This window comes from Vicugna pacos, chromosome 10, assembly GCF_048564905.1.
Source record: "Vicugna pacos chromosome 10, VicPac4, whole genome shotgun sequence".
Classification (NCBI taxonomy): domain Eukaryota; kingdom Metazoa; phylum Chordata; class Mammalia; order Artiodactyla; family Camelidae; genus Vicugna; species Vicugna pacos.
This window is the reverse complement of record NC_132996.1, coordinates 28,818,528-28,834,905: the sequence shown is the minus strand read 5'-3', so window position 1 is coordinate 28,834,905 and position 16,378 is coordinate 28,818,528. Positions and strand designations below refer to the sequence as shown.

Genomic DNA, 16,378 nt, shown 5'->3' with positions numbered 1-16,378 from the left:
ATCATTTAAAATTTTTATCTTTATTTCAGAATGACCTATAGGACCTTATTCAGATAAAGGTCCTGTCAGCATTTCTCGTGGGTTATGACTCAGTTTCGCTTCTATGGACAAACCAGTCAAAGCAGCAAAACTAAGTCTCCTTACAAAAACTGATGTCACCAGAAAAGAGGTGCCAGATTGGTGATGAAACCCTCCTTAATCACTCCCTATTTGCAAGATGCCTTCTTTTGCATTCCTAAAACGTCTACTTTGATGCCCAATATATCAATTTAAAAAAATCATAACTTTCATACTTATATAGAAACAGTACTTTAAATCAATTGATCCTTTTACTGCAATAAGGTCCAGCAAAGCCTTACCACTTCAAGCAAACATACTACACTTATCTATGCTCAAGAAGCAGTTTGGCTACTGAAGAGGTGCTGGTCTCTTCTAAGCCTTTCCTCAGGATCCACACATCAGACATTCATCTCTATTCTCCAAAGAGCACACCATGGCTGCTGTGTTCCTCTCTTTCTCTTCTTCTTTTGATATCTTTTCCTTATCTTTCAGCTTCTCTTTATTTAGAGTGAACTGGATTGGATTAGCTGCTGGTCTTGTCCTTAAATAATACATCCCAGTCTTTAAACCCTAAAAGGGAAATAAATACAACCAATTAGGAGAAACTGTGAAAACACTAGACATTTAAGGCCAATGTTTACATTTTCATAATTGCTTTCTAAACTTGGAATTATAACTCCTCTAGGCAGCCTTCTCAAAAATGCTTAAAAAGAGAGAGAGAGATGGTCAAAGAGTATACTCTGTCCTTTTCACCCCTAAAACAAGCTTATCTCTTTGAAAATGCCAAATATTTTTGTTCTCTAGTCATTTTTTTGTTTCTACGTGTATGACTTCCCAGTGTGCCTAAGATAACATTTCTGCCTTAGATTATAACTATTTGGAGAGCTAGACTGTATCTCTGTATAAGAACAGATTACGACTACTTCAAAGATAAGGATCATCATCTTCTATTCAGAATCCCCAGCCCTGGCACACAGTGTATGTTCAATGTTTTTCAAATAAAAAAAAATTCATAATTCTATATAAACACCCAGCGTCTTGCCAGGAAATAAGAATACAATCCAGAATCACAAGTCTTTACAGTTGGTAATGACTAGCTTTTATACTGTGATTAGCTTTTACACTATAGAAAGATAAGGTGGGGAAACAATAGATATTTTTTAATAGTGGGTTGACATGTGTCAAGTTTTATTTTAGGAATGATAGCAGTACACAAGATGGCCTAGAGCAGAGATACCAGAAGCAAAGAGATCAGTTATGAAGTTAAGAATAATGGTGGCAGACATGTCTTGGCAATTATAAATAATGTTGCTATTAATAGGGGGTGGATGTATCTTTATGAATTAACTCTTATTTTGTGGCTGGCTTTATTCCTTTGATAACTATGTAAGTTTAAAAAGCTAAAGCTCTAAACATTCTTAGAAACAATGAATGGTATATATACATACATTTTTTAAATGTGCAGTACATTGTGTATATGTATTTATATGCAATATATTGTCTATGTGCAGTCAGATTGTAAAAATTCTACCCAATAAAACTGAAAAATAAAAAAACTTTTTAAAATAATGATGGTGGTAGAATATGAAGGAAGGTACTCAAGAAATAGTATAAAAGTAACAACCAACACAACATGGTGAGTGACTGTATGGAGAGTAAAGGGAGGATCATAACTCCAAGCTTAGGAATAAAATAATCCTAAAAGAAACAAGAATATCCAAAATGGGAGCTTAATCTGGTATAAAAACCATGAGTTGCTTTTAACATATTGGATTTGAAGTGAAAGAACTTCTAGGTGACAATATTGATAGTTAGCTAGAATATAAAACTCTAATCCAATACTAAAATGTCCAAAGTTGGCAATAAGCCCTCCTTGACTTCTTCCACCAACCTGTTTCCAGCCGTAGAAGTGCATACTAGTGAGTTTGCCATAATTAGGCTCAGCAATATGTATGTTCAAAGACTGGCTTTGATCAATGAAAGCGCCTCTCTCAGCTGCCATCTTGAGTACGGTTTTCTGAGAGATTTCCCACACAGTCTTATAAAGTTGCTTCAGGTCATCAGGAATTTCTGGTATGCTCTGAAGAAGGGAAACCAAATGTTTATTGGACTCAGACTGAAGAAAACAGTATAATTAACAGAATGATGACCAAAGGGTCTGACCTTGGTTCTACTTCCAGCCAGATCTTACCCTATCATTCATTTTAATACAACATGACCCTTACCAAGTTTCCCAAGACTGCTCACCTCTGGCTAGAAAGTCCAACAAAACCCCATCTAACCAACAAAATATCAATCTGATGGTAGTGATTAAGGTTTATCTTTAATTGGTAATGGCCAAAACATTCATTGTTCTACACGCACTTAATACAGGAAAGAAAAGTCAGAACTCAGCAATAATAAATGACCCTTGAGTTTTGCAGAAAATACAAAAACTCAGGGCTATTACTCTGGGACATGACCCAAGGAAGCAATGAGACAAAATCCTTTAAATAAGCTGGGACCCCACAAACTCCAGTTGGAGCCAATAGAAATAAGGCTGTCTTAGGTCTAGGGTTAGCCTGTATCAAAACAAAGATTGGCTAATACTACAGTTTCTATCAGCAAACATAGAAATGTTACAGGCAGATCAATGTTTAGCCAGAGGTCTCTTTCTACAAATAAATAAATGCTTCTTGATTCTCAGTTCCAAATATTTTACTGTTAAACACTATTTGTATTGGCAGGGGTGGGTATAATTCATGGTAGAGTGCATGCTTAGCAAGGATGAGGTCCTCGGTTCAATCTCTAGTACCTTCATTTTAAATAAATAAATAAATAAATAAATACACACACAAATAAACAAATACTATTTGTGGCTCTGTCTTTTGGACTATCAGTCTTCAATCTCCATTATACTTTTTAATTAAGTTTGACTCTCTAATTTCAGGCTTTATATCAATGGTCCTCAAACTTTGATGCACTCTGGAATTACCCAGGAAGTTTTTCAAAAATACTGACACTTGGCTCCCATTCTCAGACATTTGACTGTTATGGGGTGCAACCTAAACCTCAGGATTTTAAAAGCTGCTCAATTTATTCTAATGTACAGAGAAGTTGTGAACCACTATATTACTGCATAAACAAGAGGGTAAGACATACCTATCGGAAGATGTATTTAATCCCAGCCCAATGCAGGGTTGAACAGAGCTACATAAGCCTATATGACCACAATAAATAATCATTCTTTCTCTACATTGCCTGGGATAAGTGAGAAGGTACCAATATCCAACTTAGCTCCTAAAGAGCATATTTTTTTTTCATTCTGTACCTGAATAGAGCCGTTGCATGCAATAATCTGATTTTTCATCTCTTCATTCCACAAGCCCCGCTCAGTGAGATCTTTCAGTAAGTGAGGATTTACAATCTGAAAGGAAAAACAGAAAAGATATGAAAGGATGAATAACCATGACAGGGTCTAAACAGACAGACCTGGGGCTTAAAGTAAGTAAAATCATTGAAGAATTATTTAATATTAGATTGCTTGGTAAATTCTATTTTGTATAAAACTGAGAGATCCATCCCACCACATGAAAGCTATATTCCTCTAAAATCTTGATATTTGTTATTCAAAACATAATGTATGGTATTTGCAAAAGTGAAAAGAACTAATACTGCCTAGGCTGAGTAAATCTACGTAGAATGATTCTTTTTCCTTTTTAAGTAAGGACACAATAAATACTTAAAAAGAAAAATGAGAAGTGTGTCCATCTCAAAACCTACAGAAATTTAATTCAGAGTATCTGCAAATTCACAAATAAAAATCTTTAGAATTTTAAATGAGTGATTCTCAAGCTTAGCTGTATATAAGAATTACCTGGGAACCTTAAAAAAAAAAAACAAAACAGAACACTGGTCCTGCCCTTCAGAAATTCTAATTTGTAACCAAGGCTGAGAACCAATGACCTAAATGATACTTCCATACAGCTTGAATATCATCAACTTAAGCATCTGAGGTTATAGTATAATCATTATTATTATAGAATGGTTAAACATCATGTGAACTTCAATATCAACAAGTCGCTTACTTACTCAATCCTCAATCATTCATTCTTTTGGCAGATACTTTATATATTTATATGCTGAAATAACATAAACAATATTAGAGATGCCGATGACTCACTTTATCAAAACTGCCCCCATACTATGATAAATGGCATACTAAATATGAGTAGCATTTATTCTCAACATCTGGCTTTTGAAAGATTTTCCTGTAGATCTGGCTGTGAGCTTCTCACCTGAAATTCTCCTGACAAGACTCTGCGGGTGTAGATGTTACTGGTGTAAGGTTCAATTGACTCATTATTTCCCAAAATCTGAGCAGTTGAAGCAGTAGGCATCGGGGCAATAAGTAAACTGTTTCTTATACCATACCTAAGGAAAAGGAGATTATTAGGTGCTGGTCCTAAAGCTACAATCTGCCAGGAAGGTAGCTACTTTAAGTCACTGTAGTAAATGCAGGAGCTTTGAGTAATATACATGCATTAGACTCACATGTTGACTTTTGAATTTAATCTGTGTAGAGATGCAGCTCCACAGTATGGGTGGTATAGCTTGCCCCTCTCCTAAATGCCTCACTCCTAAACAGAATTAACACAGTTTTTACTGCAATCCTTGCCATGCCATGACTCCTGCCACTAAGGAATCACAGTACTTGATATATTTCCTTGCCCAAGGAAAATACTCAAATGGCTGTTGGTCCCTACCTGTATCAGGGTACACTCATTCAACCCACACTCTTTTCTAAGTGCCTATGTGATCACTGTGCTAGGCCCTTGAAGGAAACATAATGACGTAAAAGTGGACAGAACCAGACATCTATCACCAAAAAAGATTTGCTCTGCAAATACTTTCTATGACCTGTACCTTTAGGTATATTTTATTTATGTTAAATGTCTTACTTTACTTAGTTTTAAGTTTCTTAAGCACAAAGAGATCATCTTTCCTACATCCCATACCTCTGGGATCATACAGTACTTAGCATAGAGCCTCGTACCCTAATGGAGTCTGTACAACTGGACTTTCAACCTCACTGTCACTTTCTAGTTGTGAGGCATCAAGCAAACCACCAACTGTATCCATGTCTTTACTTCCTCAGTAAAGTGGACAGTGGTTTCCTGTCCACAGGCAGGAAGACGTTTTGAAAAGTCATATATATATATGATACACCTAAATGATGGAATTGTCTATAATCATTAAAAACATTAGGCAGATCTCTAAAAGAGAAAGATCTCCAAAATAAATCACTAAATTAAAAGTCTCAGAATATGTTTGACCACATTCTCCAAATGCACTGAAACAGGTCTAGAAAAATATACACCATTCACAACAGTTATCTCTGAGAAAAGGAGTAAGTTGGGTTTTTGTTTGTTTTGTGGGACAAGTGGTATAAAGAAAGGCTTTTACTTTCTATTTTTTTCCGTACGGAAAAACTTTATTAACAATGAATGTATTAATTTTTAAATTTTAAAAAGCTGTATATAAAAAAATCTAAACTATAGTATTTTGAGAAAAAAAACAAATAAAAAATAGAGTACGGGCCCATTGTGCAAAAACTGAATTTGCACATAAATACACACATGCATACACACTCAGAAGAAAAGTCTGAAGGATGACAGACAAAAAGATACAAACAGGTTTTTAGGGAGAGGTGGTATTGGGATAATTTTCATTTTACTCCCTTTCCACGTGTATGTTTTTCTAAATTTTCTAACATGTATTATTTGAGTAATAAAACAATATGAAGGCAGATAGATATTTTAAAGAGCATATTAAAGCTAATGCTTCCCTGTACAAATATTAAACACTTTGTATATGCATTAACCCAGAGATGACAAATGCATCATGATAGAAAATGAAAAGAATTTGTTTCATTGACTCAGAAAAACATTCTGCCCACCCTTAAATCTCTTATGTTTATTAGTTGAAAAGGCCTGCAAAGACTCAACTTTTACATTCTCCTTTCACAAAATTTAACACATTAAACCCTCCAAAAGCTCTTCCAAAATTCCTAATGTATTTCTGACAATCAATTCAATGAAAGCCATTTATGTGCCCAATATGGTTAAGCAATAAATAAAAGTGAAAAACATTTAAAAAGTAAGCACACTTGGAAATATGAAGGTTTAATGAGAAAAAGAACTACCTAATCTTGGCAGTTAAGCCCCCTAAAACAAGATAAACTAATAATAATAATACCTACCAAGTATTAAAATGCTTTCACTGCACCAAGCAATTTGCAGGTTACTATACATGCAGTGTCCTAGGAGGCATTTTTACAAAAATAGTTTTATATATAGGTCATTTTAGTCCCATTTAAGAGAAAAAATGAATTTCAGAAGCGAAAATAACATACCTAAGTTTGAAAGAGCCATGATGAAAACCCGAACCCTCCTTACTTCAAAGCTACTTTATGTCTCTACTTACTTTGCAATCTTCTCCTTGAGAAGCTTCCAGTCCCACAGGTCTGTAGGAGTAACATTCCACATATCATACTGAAGGATCTAAAGAATAAACACCACAAATTTATGACAACTTAAACCTATGACAAAGACTAAGCAAATGACTAACTGCCATGCCCCCACATCCTAACAAATGCTGTCTTCCGTAGAACTGTGTAAGGGGTACAAGGACCAGAGATTTTCCTCAACAAATTTCTGTGTAATCATACTGATTAGAAGCAAGTTAAGAAGACTAATTAATTAAGGCTTACCTCTTACCCATGTCCCTGCTAAGCCCTCTCAGAGGACCCATAACATTTCTACAAACCAGGAAATCCTAACACTCATGGAAAAGTGTTGCTGAGATGCACTCTCTTTTTGCAGAGTAAAAGCGTAACTCTACCCTCACCTTTCTTAATTGCCTTGATCTGTCCCTTGATCTATAGCTACTTAGCTAATAAACATCTGTTTTCAAACAATGGTACATTAGAGTTCTTAACTATCAGCAGGAACTGTCAGAACTAAAAATAACATCTTATTTTACATGGAGAATCATACTACTGATGATAAAGGCAGAGTGGAAGACAGAATTCTAGACAGCTCCCAAATTCTCACCCCCTCGTGTATAGGCCATTACACTCTCCTCCTCCTCAATGTGTACGGGACCTGGAAATATGACAATGCTACTCACATAATTATGACAAAGGTGAAGGGTTTCTGCAGATGTAATTAAGGTTGCAAATCAGTTAATTTTTTACTCAAAAGGAAGATGATAATGGGTGGCCCCGACTTATCAAATGAAAACCCCCCAAAGTGTGACTGGCCTGGGCTCTTCTTGAAATGAGAAACACTTCCTCTTACTGGCTTTGAAGAAGCAAGATGCCATGAGTTCTAGAGCTGCAAGGAATGAATTCTGCCAAAAATCAGGTGAGCCTGGAGTAGGACCCTACACCTCAGATGAGACCACAGTCTCTACCAACATTTTGACTGTAGCCTTGAGAGACATAGAGTTAAGATACAGCTAAACCAAGCCTGGACTCCTGAACCATGGAAACAGATAATGAATGTATGTTCTTTTAATCCACTAAGTTTAGTAACAGAAAACCAACACAGTTAGCATTTTTCTTACATCATTTTAGCAATGATTAGTTTTATATAAAAGAGATTAAAATAGAGTATCCTTTTCACTCCAGAGACAAATGTACCATATGAGTTTCCTGTGGCTGGGGTAACAAATTACCACAAACTTAGTGGTTTAAAATAACAAAAATTTATTCTCTCACAGTTCTGGAGGCCAGAAAGCCAAAATCAATATGTTGGGAGGGCCTCACTCCCTCCATTGGCTCTATAGGAGATTCTGTTCTTTGCCTTGTCCAGCTTCTAGTGGCTGTGAGCATTCCTGGGTTGTGGCTGCATCACTCCCATCTCTGCCTCTATGGTTGTGTTGCCTCCTCTCCTCTGTGTGTCTTGTAAGGACAAGAGTCACTGCATTTAGGGCCCACCTGGATAATCCAGGATAATCTCCTCGTCTCAAAATCCTTAATTACATCTGCAAAGACTCTTTTTAAACCGGATAAGGTAACATTCACAGGTTCCAGGCATTAGGAATGTGAACATACATTTTTGAAGGCTACCATTCAACCTACTATAGGAACTTACAGGCAAAAAGAAATTTCATCCATATACTTACTCCTTTGCTGACTGGAGAGCCCTCATACGTTTCATATGGGCCATACTCCTTGGCCAGGTCACAGCTGGCTTCCAAGGCTCCATAATAAATGGTTTCAAAGATTTGCTTATTCAATAACTGGGCCTCCGGACTCTCAAAAGGGTATCTCATCAGAATAAAAGCATCTGCCAGACCTTGTACCCCAATTCCAATGGGGCGATGGCGTTTATTTGATACGCTTGCCTTTGTGTCAACAGGTTTTGAGAAGAAAGAGATAATATTAATGAACAGTAAAAGCAACATTCTGCACCAAATGACACACTCCCTCCCTTTATCTCAGTTTTCTCACACCACTCCAATGATAACCATTTAAATAATGACTGGAAGACCTTGATAAACTCCCTCCAGATTGAATTTCAATAATTACTAATGAGCAAAGAAATCTATTCATACCTCTGGGACAGGGTAGTAGTTAATATCAATGATTTTATTCAAGTTTCGGACAATGACTTTGGTGACTTCAGCCAACTTCATAAAGTCATATGTGTGTTCTGATGTGACATACATATTCAGGGCCAGAGAAGCCAAGTTACAAACTGCAACCTGGAATGCAAGAAGCACATAATTTTTATTTCTTCCCTTGTGTCAATGACACTACCCTATAAGCCTCTAACACTCTCTGATATTAAAATTTAAAATTTTTATCTTTGATTTCTACCTCTTTATCATTCACCAATTCGTTTCTAACTTCCAATACCTATTCACACATGTGAACTGTAACATGCAGCAGCGAAATAGATAAGATGCAGAGAGAACCCTGTGTTCTTAGTACATGGTCCTATTACCAGACAGACATCACATTGTGCTATAATTTTTATGTATATCTATCTCAGTCGATGTGCACTGTCCAACACAGCAGCCACCAGCCACACATAGCTATTTAATTAAAATTAAATGAAATTTAAAATTCAGTTTCTCAATTGCACTAGTGCTCAACAGCCACTCAATATGGAACATTTCCATCACTGCAGAAAGCTCTTCCAAATTACACATGCCTACCTCACCCTCACTGAGACTCTGACAAGCCCTTAACAAAAGATCCAAGTTTGTGAATTTTGAAAAAGCTCTTCAGCTGAGTCTCTTACTATACTACATTAGGTGGTGAGCTTTCTCAGGTAGGGATCATATCTGATTTATCCTTGTACTTTTAGTACTAGCACCATAACTGGCATATAGTAAATGCTTAATAATGTTGAATGAATACACTTTCTTTGCCATTTTGATTATGACTATTCCAATCCAAACTCTCAACTCCTCTCACCTACACTCCCGCACACCTTTCATACCTACTCAACTCTACACATGTTGCCTAAGTACCCATTTTTAAAACATGGTTCTAATTACATAAGTCTGAAAAATGCTAGGGGAACTAATAGGGCAGGAAAAGAAAAGAGTCTTGGGGCTAAGTATGGAGGGAGTGACACTTTTAAATAGAGTTGTCAAGGAAAACATCACTGAGATCATGACATATTAACAAAGAACTGAAGAGGTTGAAAACAAGCCATGTGGCTATTCTGGGGGGAAGAGCATTTTAACACTCAAAAATCCTGAGGCAGGAGCATGCTTGATATGTTTGCGAAACAGCAAGGAAATTAGTAGGGCTAGAGCACAGTGAGCAAGGGGGAAAGTAAGAGCAGATGAGGTGGGGATACCCAGTTATGTAGGACCCTATAGAGGACTGTAAGGTTGAAAATGAAATACTGATATATGCTACAGTGTGGCTGGCTACAAATATTACAAATATTACAAGATTCCATTTCTCCTATGGAATGCCCACAATAGGCAAATCCAGAGACAGAAAAGAGATTAGTGGTTGCCAGGGGCTGGGTGAAGAGGGGAACAGGAAGTGACTGCTAATGGGTACAAGGTTTCATTCTGAGGTGATGAGAATGTTCTAGAATTAGACATTGGTGATAGTTGCACAACCTTGCAACTAAAAAACACTGAGTTGTATACTTTTAGAAGGGTGAAATTTATGGTATGTGAATCATAACTCAATTTTTTTTAAAAAAAAGAACAAACAAAATGTAGACAGACTGGAAAGTCAAAGAGGAATGTGAAGAAATTATATGATCTGATTTTTGTTTTAAAAAGGGTCATTTCAGTCTCTATAATATAATCTATCTTACATAATAGTCACTTGAGTATATGCCAATTTCCTCCAACTAAATTATAAGTTTCCAAAAGACAGGGGCTGGACCATATCCATTTCTATCCCAGAGAACTTATGGTATAGTGTCTTACACATAGCTGGTGCTCAGACCTCTTTCCACAATAAGCCATTCAATAACCAGAAGCAAGAGTTGTCCTTCCCATCCTAGCATCTTGATACTATTTCCTTTCAGAAATCTACAAGGGCTTTCCTATCTCTAGACATGCCAGCTTTCACATACTATCTCCCTTCCCCCAGCCACACAGCCAACTCTCCATACACTAAACCTTAATATATTTGCTCCATCAAAAAAACAAAAACAAAAACAAAAACAAAAACTTGACATTCACTGCACAAAACCTATCCCTATCTCTGATCTGTCATACAGGCTGTTCTTCCCAAATGGAAAATTTTTCCATAAACTTCTTTTTAAAATAAGCAAGTCTACGGGGGGGAGGGTATAGCTCAAGTGGTAGAGCGCATGCTTAGCATGCATGAGGTCCTGGGTTCAATCCCAGGTACCTCTTCTAAAAATAAATAAATATACCTAATTACCTCCCCCTACAAAAAAAATTAAGTAAGCAAATCTATGTTCCATTTCTAACCTTGCCTCTTCAGTGAATCGCCTTTACGATCTGAGGTAAGAATTCTGTTTCACCATTTTCTAAAAGGATTTTCTATGTGCTTACATATTTTAAACTGAATAAGCATCCTAACAAGTTATTGTGTTTGTCTTAAACCACTGTAACTATATACTGCTATTTTATCTAAAGTAAAAATTATTACAACAATGTGTACATAACAAAAAGCGGAGTCTTTTCTACGTGGCTCAGACTAAAAGACTTTTAAGGGCACACATCACAGCTCTTTCTTCCTTTATAATCTCTATTTTAGTGCCCTTCTGCTTACAGCAAGCTAAGAAAACTCCCTTCACCCAACTTAACTGAAATCATGTGAAGGATTCATAACAATTCACTAACTCTAAAGAGTCTTCTCTCAGTACTTGAAGCAGTTTTTCTACCTACCTCATCTTTGCTAGTATACTCTACTATTTCTGTGCACAGGTTGCTGCATTTGATCGTTCCCAGGTTCTGCTGATTGCTCTTCCGATTACAGGAATCTTTGTAGAGCATGTACGGGGTACCTGTCTCGGTCTGAGACTCAATGATGGCATACCAAAGCTGCTGAGCTTTTACAACTCTGCGGACACGACCGTGTTTCTCATAACTGAAAGGCAAAGCTAATATTAATTTAAAATTCCCTAAGAAAATCTTTACGACAGACAACATGAAGAGAAACACTAAAGTATAAAATTAGGAAAACTCTTAAACTCTAAGTTTTGCTAAGTGAAAAAATTTAGGATATTCATTTTAGTCTGGTGAAAGCTAATCCCACTAAATCAACAATACCTTCCATAATAAAAAGGAACAAAATTTAAAGTAGCAAACCATGCTATTGTGCTAAGTCTTTTGCTGTTATTTAATGACTATTGACAGCTGTGTCCTAGTTGCTCTTGATTCCTGTATACAATATAAAGCATAGCATTTTATCAAATGTACTCTATGACAAAGCAAACCAATAACCCTGCCAAATAACTCTCTGCATTAACTTTTAAAAGGATCCTTTTAAAAAACACAAACACCTATTTACATCCCAAAGTTTTAAGAAAGAAGACAGAAACCAAAGTTTTAGTGAAGATTCAGGAAGAAACATGACCAAAATAAAATCATTAGTCATATCCTCTTCTAGATGCTTCTGTAGATTCCTAGAAACTGGCTAATGACTGACGTAGTTTTAAAATGTGGATCCTGTAAACAGGAAAAAACATATGGTTAAAACATTATTACTGTCATATTTTTCCCATACCTTTCATACAGCTTCTCAAATTCTTCTCCCCAGACCTCATCCAGGCCAGGACACTCATTTGGACACATCAAAGACCAGTCCTACAAGGGGAAGGACAGTACCAACCATAAGAAACTTGAAATAACCAACCAAACAGCCTATTAAGAACACTGCTAGGGATAGGGTGGCTTCCATAGATTGTCTTAAAATTTTGCTTTAGAAATAAATAATCATTTTAGGTTCAGGCCCAAACATCTAGTTCTGCTTGTTTGTTCATAACCTTTTAAGCATCTAGGTCAGATAGCATCTACTTTAGAGAATAAAAATCCAAGAGGCAAGAATGGCAACTCTTAACTTGCTCGGAGACTGCCTTTCCATTGTGTAACACATAGGGGGATCTTCCTAAGCATGATTTAAGATGACTGAAGAGAAAGCTTATATGAATTAGGTTGTTATTACTAACGAGTACCTATCTCTCACCTGATTAGTCTCCACTCGTTTCATGAAGAGATCTGGAATCCAAAGGGCAAAGAAAAGGTCCCTGGCACGCTGCTCTTCCTTTCCTGTGTTCTTCTTTAAATCAAGAAACTCAAAGATGTCTAAATGCCAAGGCTCCAGGTAAATTGCAAATGCACCAGGTCGCTAGTGGTAAATAAACCATCATTCTTTTCAGAATCAGAATGAAACAAAGAAACTTTGCATTTTCCAAAGCACTTCAGTAATATCTCCTAGGATCTTCACTACAATTAATGAGTTCAATGAGATAATACAAATAAAAGTACTATAAAAATATTAAGTAGTAGTATTTTTCTTATAATTCTAAGAATAAAAAAGAACTTTAACACAAAGAAAGTGTGGAACAAGAAAGACTAAATAACTTATCCAAAGTGACACAGTGAACCAGAGGTGGAGCTTCCCCTTCAGTCGTCCAGCTCACTCTTCACTATGTGACACGTACATAAAGCCCAAAGAAAATCGCTTCAGCTTTGACAGCAGTAGGTCGTACTCTTATTAAAGATCAAAAGGGCGGTATATCTTATCAAGGGTCCCATAGATTTTTTTTTTAAGTACATTAGAGAGAAATTCACAAACCAAGAGGTGATTAGTGTGCCTACATATCCGAAAGAGTCAGGCTCAAGTTGCAAACTATGCTGCTGATAACATTGGATAAATGACCCAATACTCTCTACTTTTCCCTCTATAGGCAGAGTTTTGCTTTCTGTTTTTTTGTTTTTGTTTTTGATTTTTTTAAAAAGTAGAAAACATATTGCAACCCCTTTTCAAAGTTAGGTATCAATATGAGTCACAGCTTTAAAAATTCTTTGCAAATAAACTGTCATGTAAGAAAGTTGACTGCCTGGAGCCAGGGATAAAATATGTATGGGTGGGAGTAATGGGGGTGATTAATACAAAGGGCATGAGAAAATATTCTTGGGCAATGGAAATGTTTTACATCATGATTGGTGTGATTATACAAGTATGTACATCTGTCAAAATTATCCAACTGTATATTTCAAGTGTGTGTACTTTAAAGTAAAAATCATACTCATTAAATTGACCATAAAAGTGAAAAAAAAAAAGCAAAGTTGCTAAAAACTTAGTCAATAAGCCATCTTATTATAAGCATACATGACTAAAGATTTTTAGTTCTGATTTCCAGTACTTTCTTTTTTTGTATGTTTACTTTTGTGGGGGGAGGTAGTTAGGTTTTTTTTTAATTTATTTTTAATGGAAGTACTGGGGATTGAATCCAGGACCTCATGCATGCTATTCATGCCCTCTACCACAGAGCTATACCCTCCCCGCTCCAGGACTTTCATTAACAGAGCATACCTTGTTTCCACCTTGATCCACATATCGAGCTGTGTTGTTATATACTCTCAGCATCGGAACAAGGCCATTGGAATTACCATTAGTCTGAAAGAGAAACCAAGGATAAAGGCATCTGGAGAAGAAGGAGGGGGGCTCCACAAGAAGATCAAAATGGCTCAACAGTGGACAAATTATCCTCTGTTAGTCTACAAAGTTTTATCTGCTCCCTATCTTTACTTCTGCTTTGAAAATGTAATGCCCACAATAAAATAAAATTTTGTTGAATTACAGTGATGTACAAAGTTATTTCATGGCATCTCTAATTTACGATGAGAAATAACAATTATAAGTCAAAAGAATTCAAAATCAGGATAGCTAAATTTAAACCCCACACCTTTGAAAGTAGAGTAAAAGCACTACTACAATATCTTTTTCCCAAAATAATTCAAGGCAACTTATAGTAAGAATTATATGCAATGGATAAATCAAGACAATAAAGGTAAACGAAGATTCTCAGCAATAAGTGGATTCTAGAATGAAGATAAGAAAGTATAGAAACTCCTAAGATTAGAGGATACCTCATCAAGGAAATATTAGCTATCTTGATTGTGGTGGTGGTTTCATAGGTGTATACATCCACCAAAATTCATCAAACTATACATCTAAAATATGTGTGTGCAGTTTACTGTACAGGAATTATACCACAATAAAGATGTTTAAAAGAAAAAAAAAGAAACCTCATCAAATTTTAAAAATAATCCTTCTAACCTCAAGGCAAGCCCATAAACAGCCTAGAAAGGTAAGTGAGCAATGGCTCACCATACTACTGGGTAATAAACACTACATAAGGAAATGGTTTTCTCCTGGACTCTTCTAACTTTATTTTACAGGGTTAGATACTTTCTTCACCTTTACAGAGGAGAAAAACTCAAGAGATGTAAAATAACTTGTACTAGGTACACTACTGGTAGTCAGTATCATATATACGATTTAAATTCAGGTCTTACCCAAAATCATCTTTTCTTTTTTTTTAATTGAAGTATGGTTTATTTACAATATTATGTTAGTTTCAGGTGTACAGCATAGTGATTCAGTATTTTTGAAGATTATATTCCATTATTGGTTATTAAAAGATAATGGGTATAATTCCCTGTGCTATATAGTATATCCTTGTTGCTTATCTATTTTATATATAGTGGTTCATTAACCTCATACTCCTGATTTGTCTCTCCCTGCTTCCCTCTCCCCTTTAGTCATCACAAGTTTGTTTCCTATATCTGTGAGTCTATCTCTGTTTTGCATATACATCCATTTGTATTAATTTTTAGATTCTACCCAAAACCATTATCTTGACTTCTGGTGAATAGTGAACTAGAAGAGCTGGAATTTACCTCATAAAGTGCTGATGTTTAAAGCTTGAGTCCTGACTCTATGACATATTAAGCAACTAATCTCTGGAAGTAATTTAACTTTCCAAGCTTCAGCTTCCTCACTTGTAAAATGAAGACAACAGTGGCTATACTCAGAAAGTTACTGTAAGGAGGAAAGTTAACTGCATCTTTAATGATATCTATCTCATAAGGTTGTAGTAAGGGTTAAATGTGTAATTCATGTAAAACTTACAACAGATTTAGCACATAGTATGCAGTGAATAAATAATAGTTGCTATTATTGCTAAAATAAATCAGAATTCCAAAATCTGAGCAAAAACAGGATCCTAAAGATCATCTAATCTAAACCTCTAAGGAGACAGATGAAAACGAGGTCAGAAGTAGTGAAATTACTCACTCCAAGTCACACAGCCAGCTAGTAATTAACAGAGATCCAGGTCTCCCAAGTCCCAGTATATGCCCTCTCAACCATAAGCCCAGTTGCTTATGGACTTGAATCCCTCTAGCCTACACATTTTTAGTCATACAACAAAGCTTACCCCAGCTATGTAGCTGCCAGTAGCTCGAATACAACTCACAGCAACACCAATTCCCCCAGCCGACTTGGAAATCAATGCACATTGCTTTAGAGTGTCATAAATGCCTTCAATGCTATCATCTTTCATACTCAGAAGGAAACAGCTATGGGGGAAAAAAAGTCACAACTTAGCAAGGAAATGAAGCAACACAGAGTCAAAAAATGACTATAATCCAAAGACAGTAAGTTAGGCAAATAAAAGATTTGAAGCTTAAATTCCTAGATGTTTTCAGAAAGGAAAAAAAGACAAAACTTTGACTGGATATAATGCAATAAGACAAATCAACATGTATTGTTTTAAAATCACCTTGTTATCTACCCTAGATGCTAGGT

The 16,378-nt window shown here is 36.0% G+C and overlaps 1 protein-coding gene across 2 annotated transcripts in view; it reads right to left on the bottom strand.

Moving 5' to 3' along the window:
- Positions 1-16,378, bottom strand: part of RRM1 (ribonucleotide reductase catalytic subunit M1) — a 34,289-nt gene continuing 17,911 nt past the window's right edge. For both annotated transcript variants that reach the window (XM_072969342.1, XM_006203403.4), the window contains 12 exons: positions 16,008-16,149; positions 14,099-14,182; positions 12,746-12,907; positions 12,287-12,366; positions 11,446-11,647; positions 8,662-8,811; positions 8,230-8,451; positions 6,526-6,602; positions 4,338-4,473; positions 3,371-3,466; positions 1,952-2,140; positions 1-630 (listed from right to left, as the gene is read on the bottom strand). In XM_072969342.1, the coding sequence (XP_072825443.1) occupies positions 445-630; positions 1,952-2,140; positions 3,371-3,466; positions 4,338-4,473; positions 6,526-6,602; positions 8,230-8,451; positions 8,662-8,811; positions 11,446-11,647; positions 12,287-12,366; positions 12,746-12,907; positions 14,099-14,182; positions 16,008-16,149 (1,726 nt within the window). In that variant the 3' untranslated portion in view covers positions 1-444. The remainder of the gene's footprint in view (positions 631-1,951; positions 2,141-3,370; positions 3,467-4,337; positions 4,474-6,525; positions 6,603-8,229; positions 8,452-8,661; positions 8,812-11,445; positions 11,648-12,286; positions 12,367-12,745; positions 12,908-14,098; positions 14,183-16,007; positions 16,150-16,378) is intronic.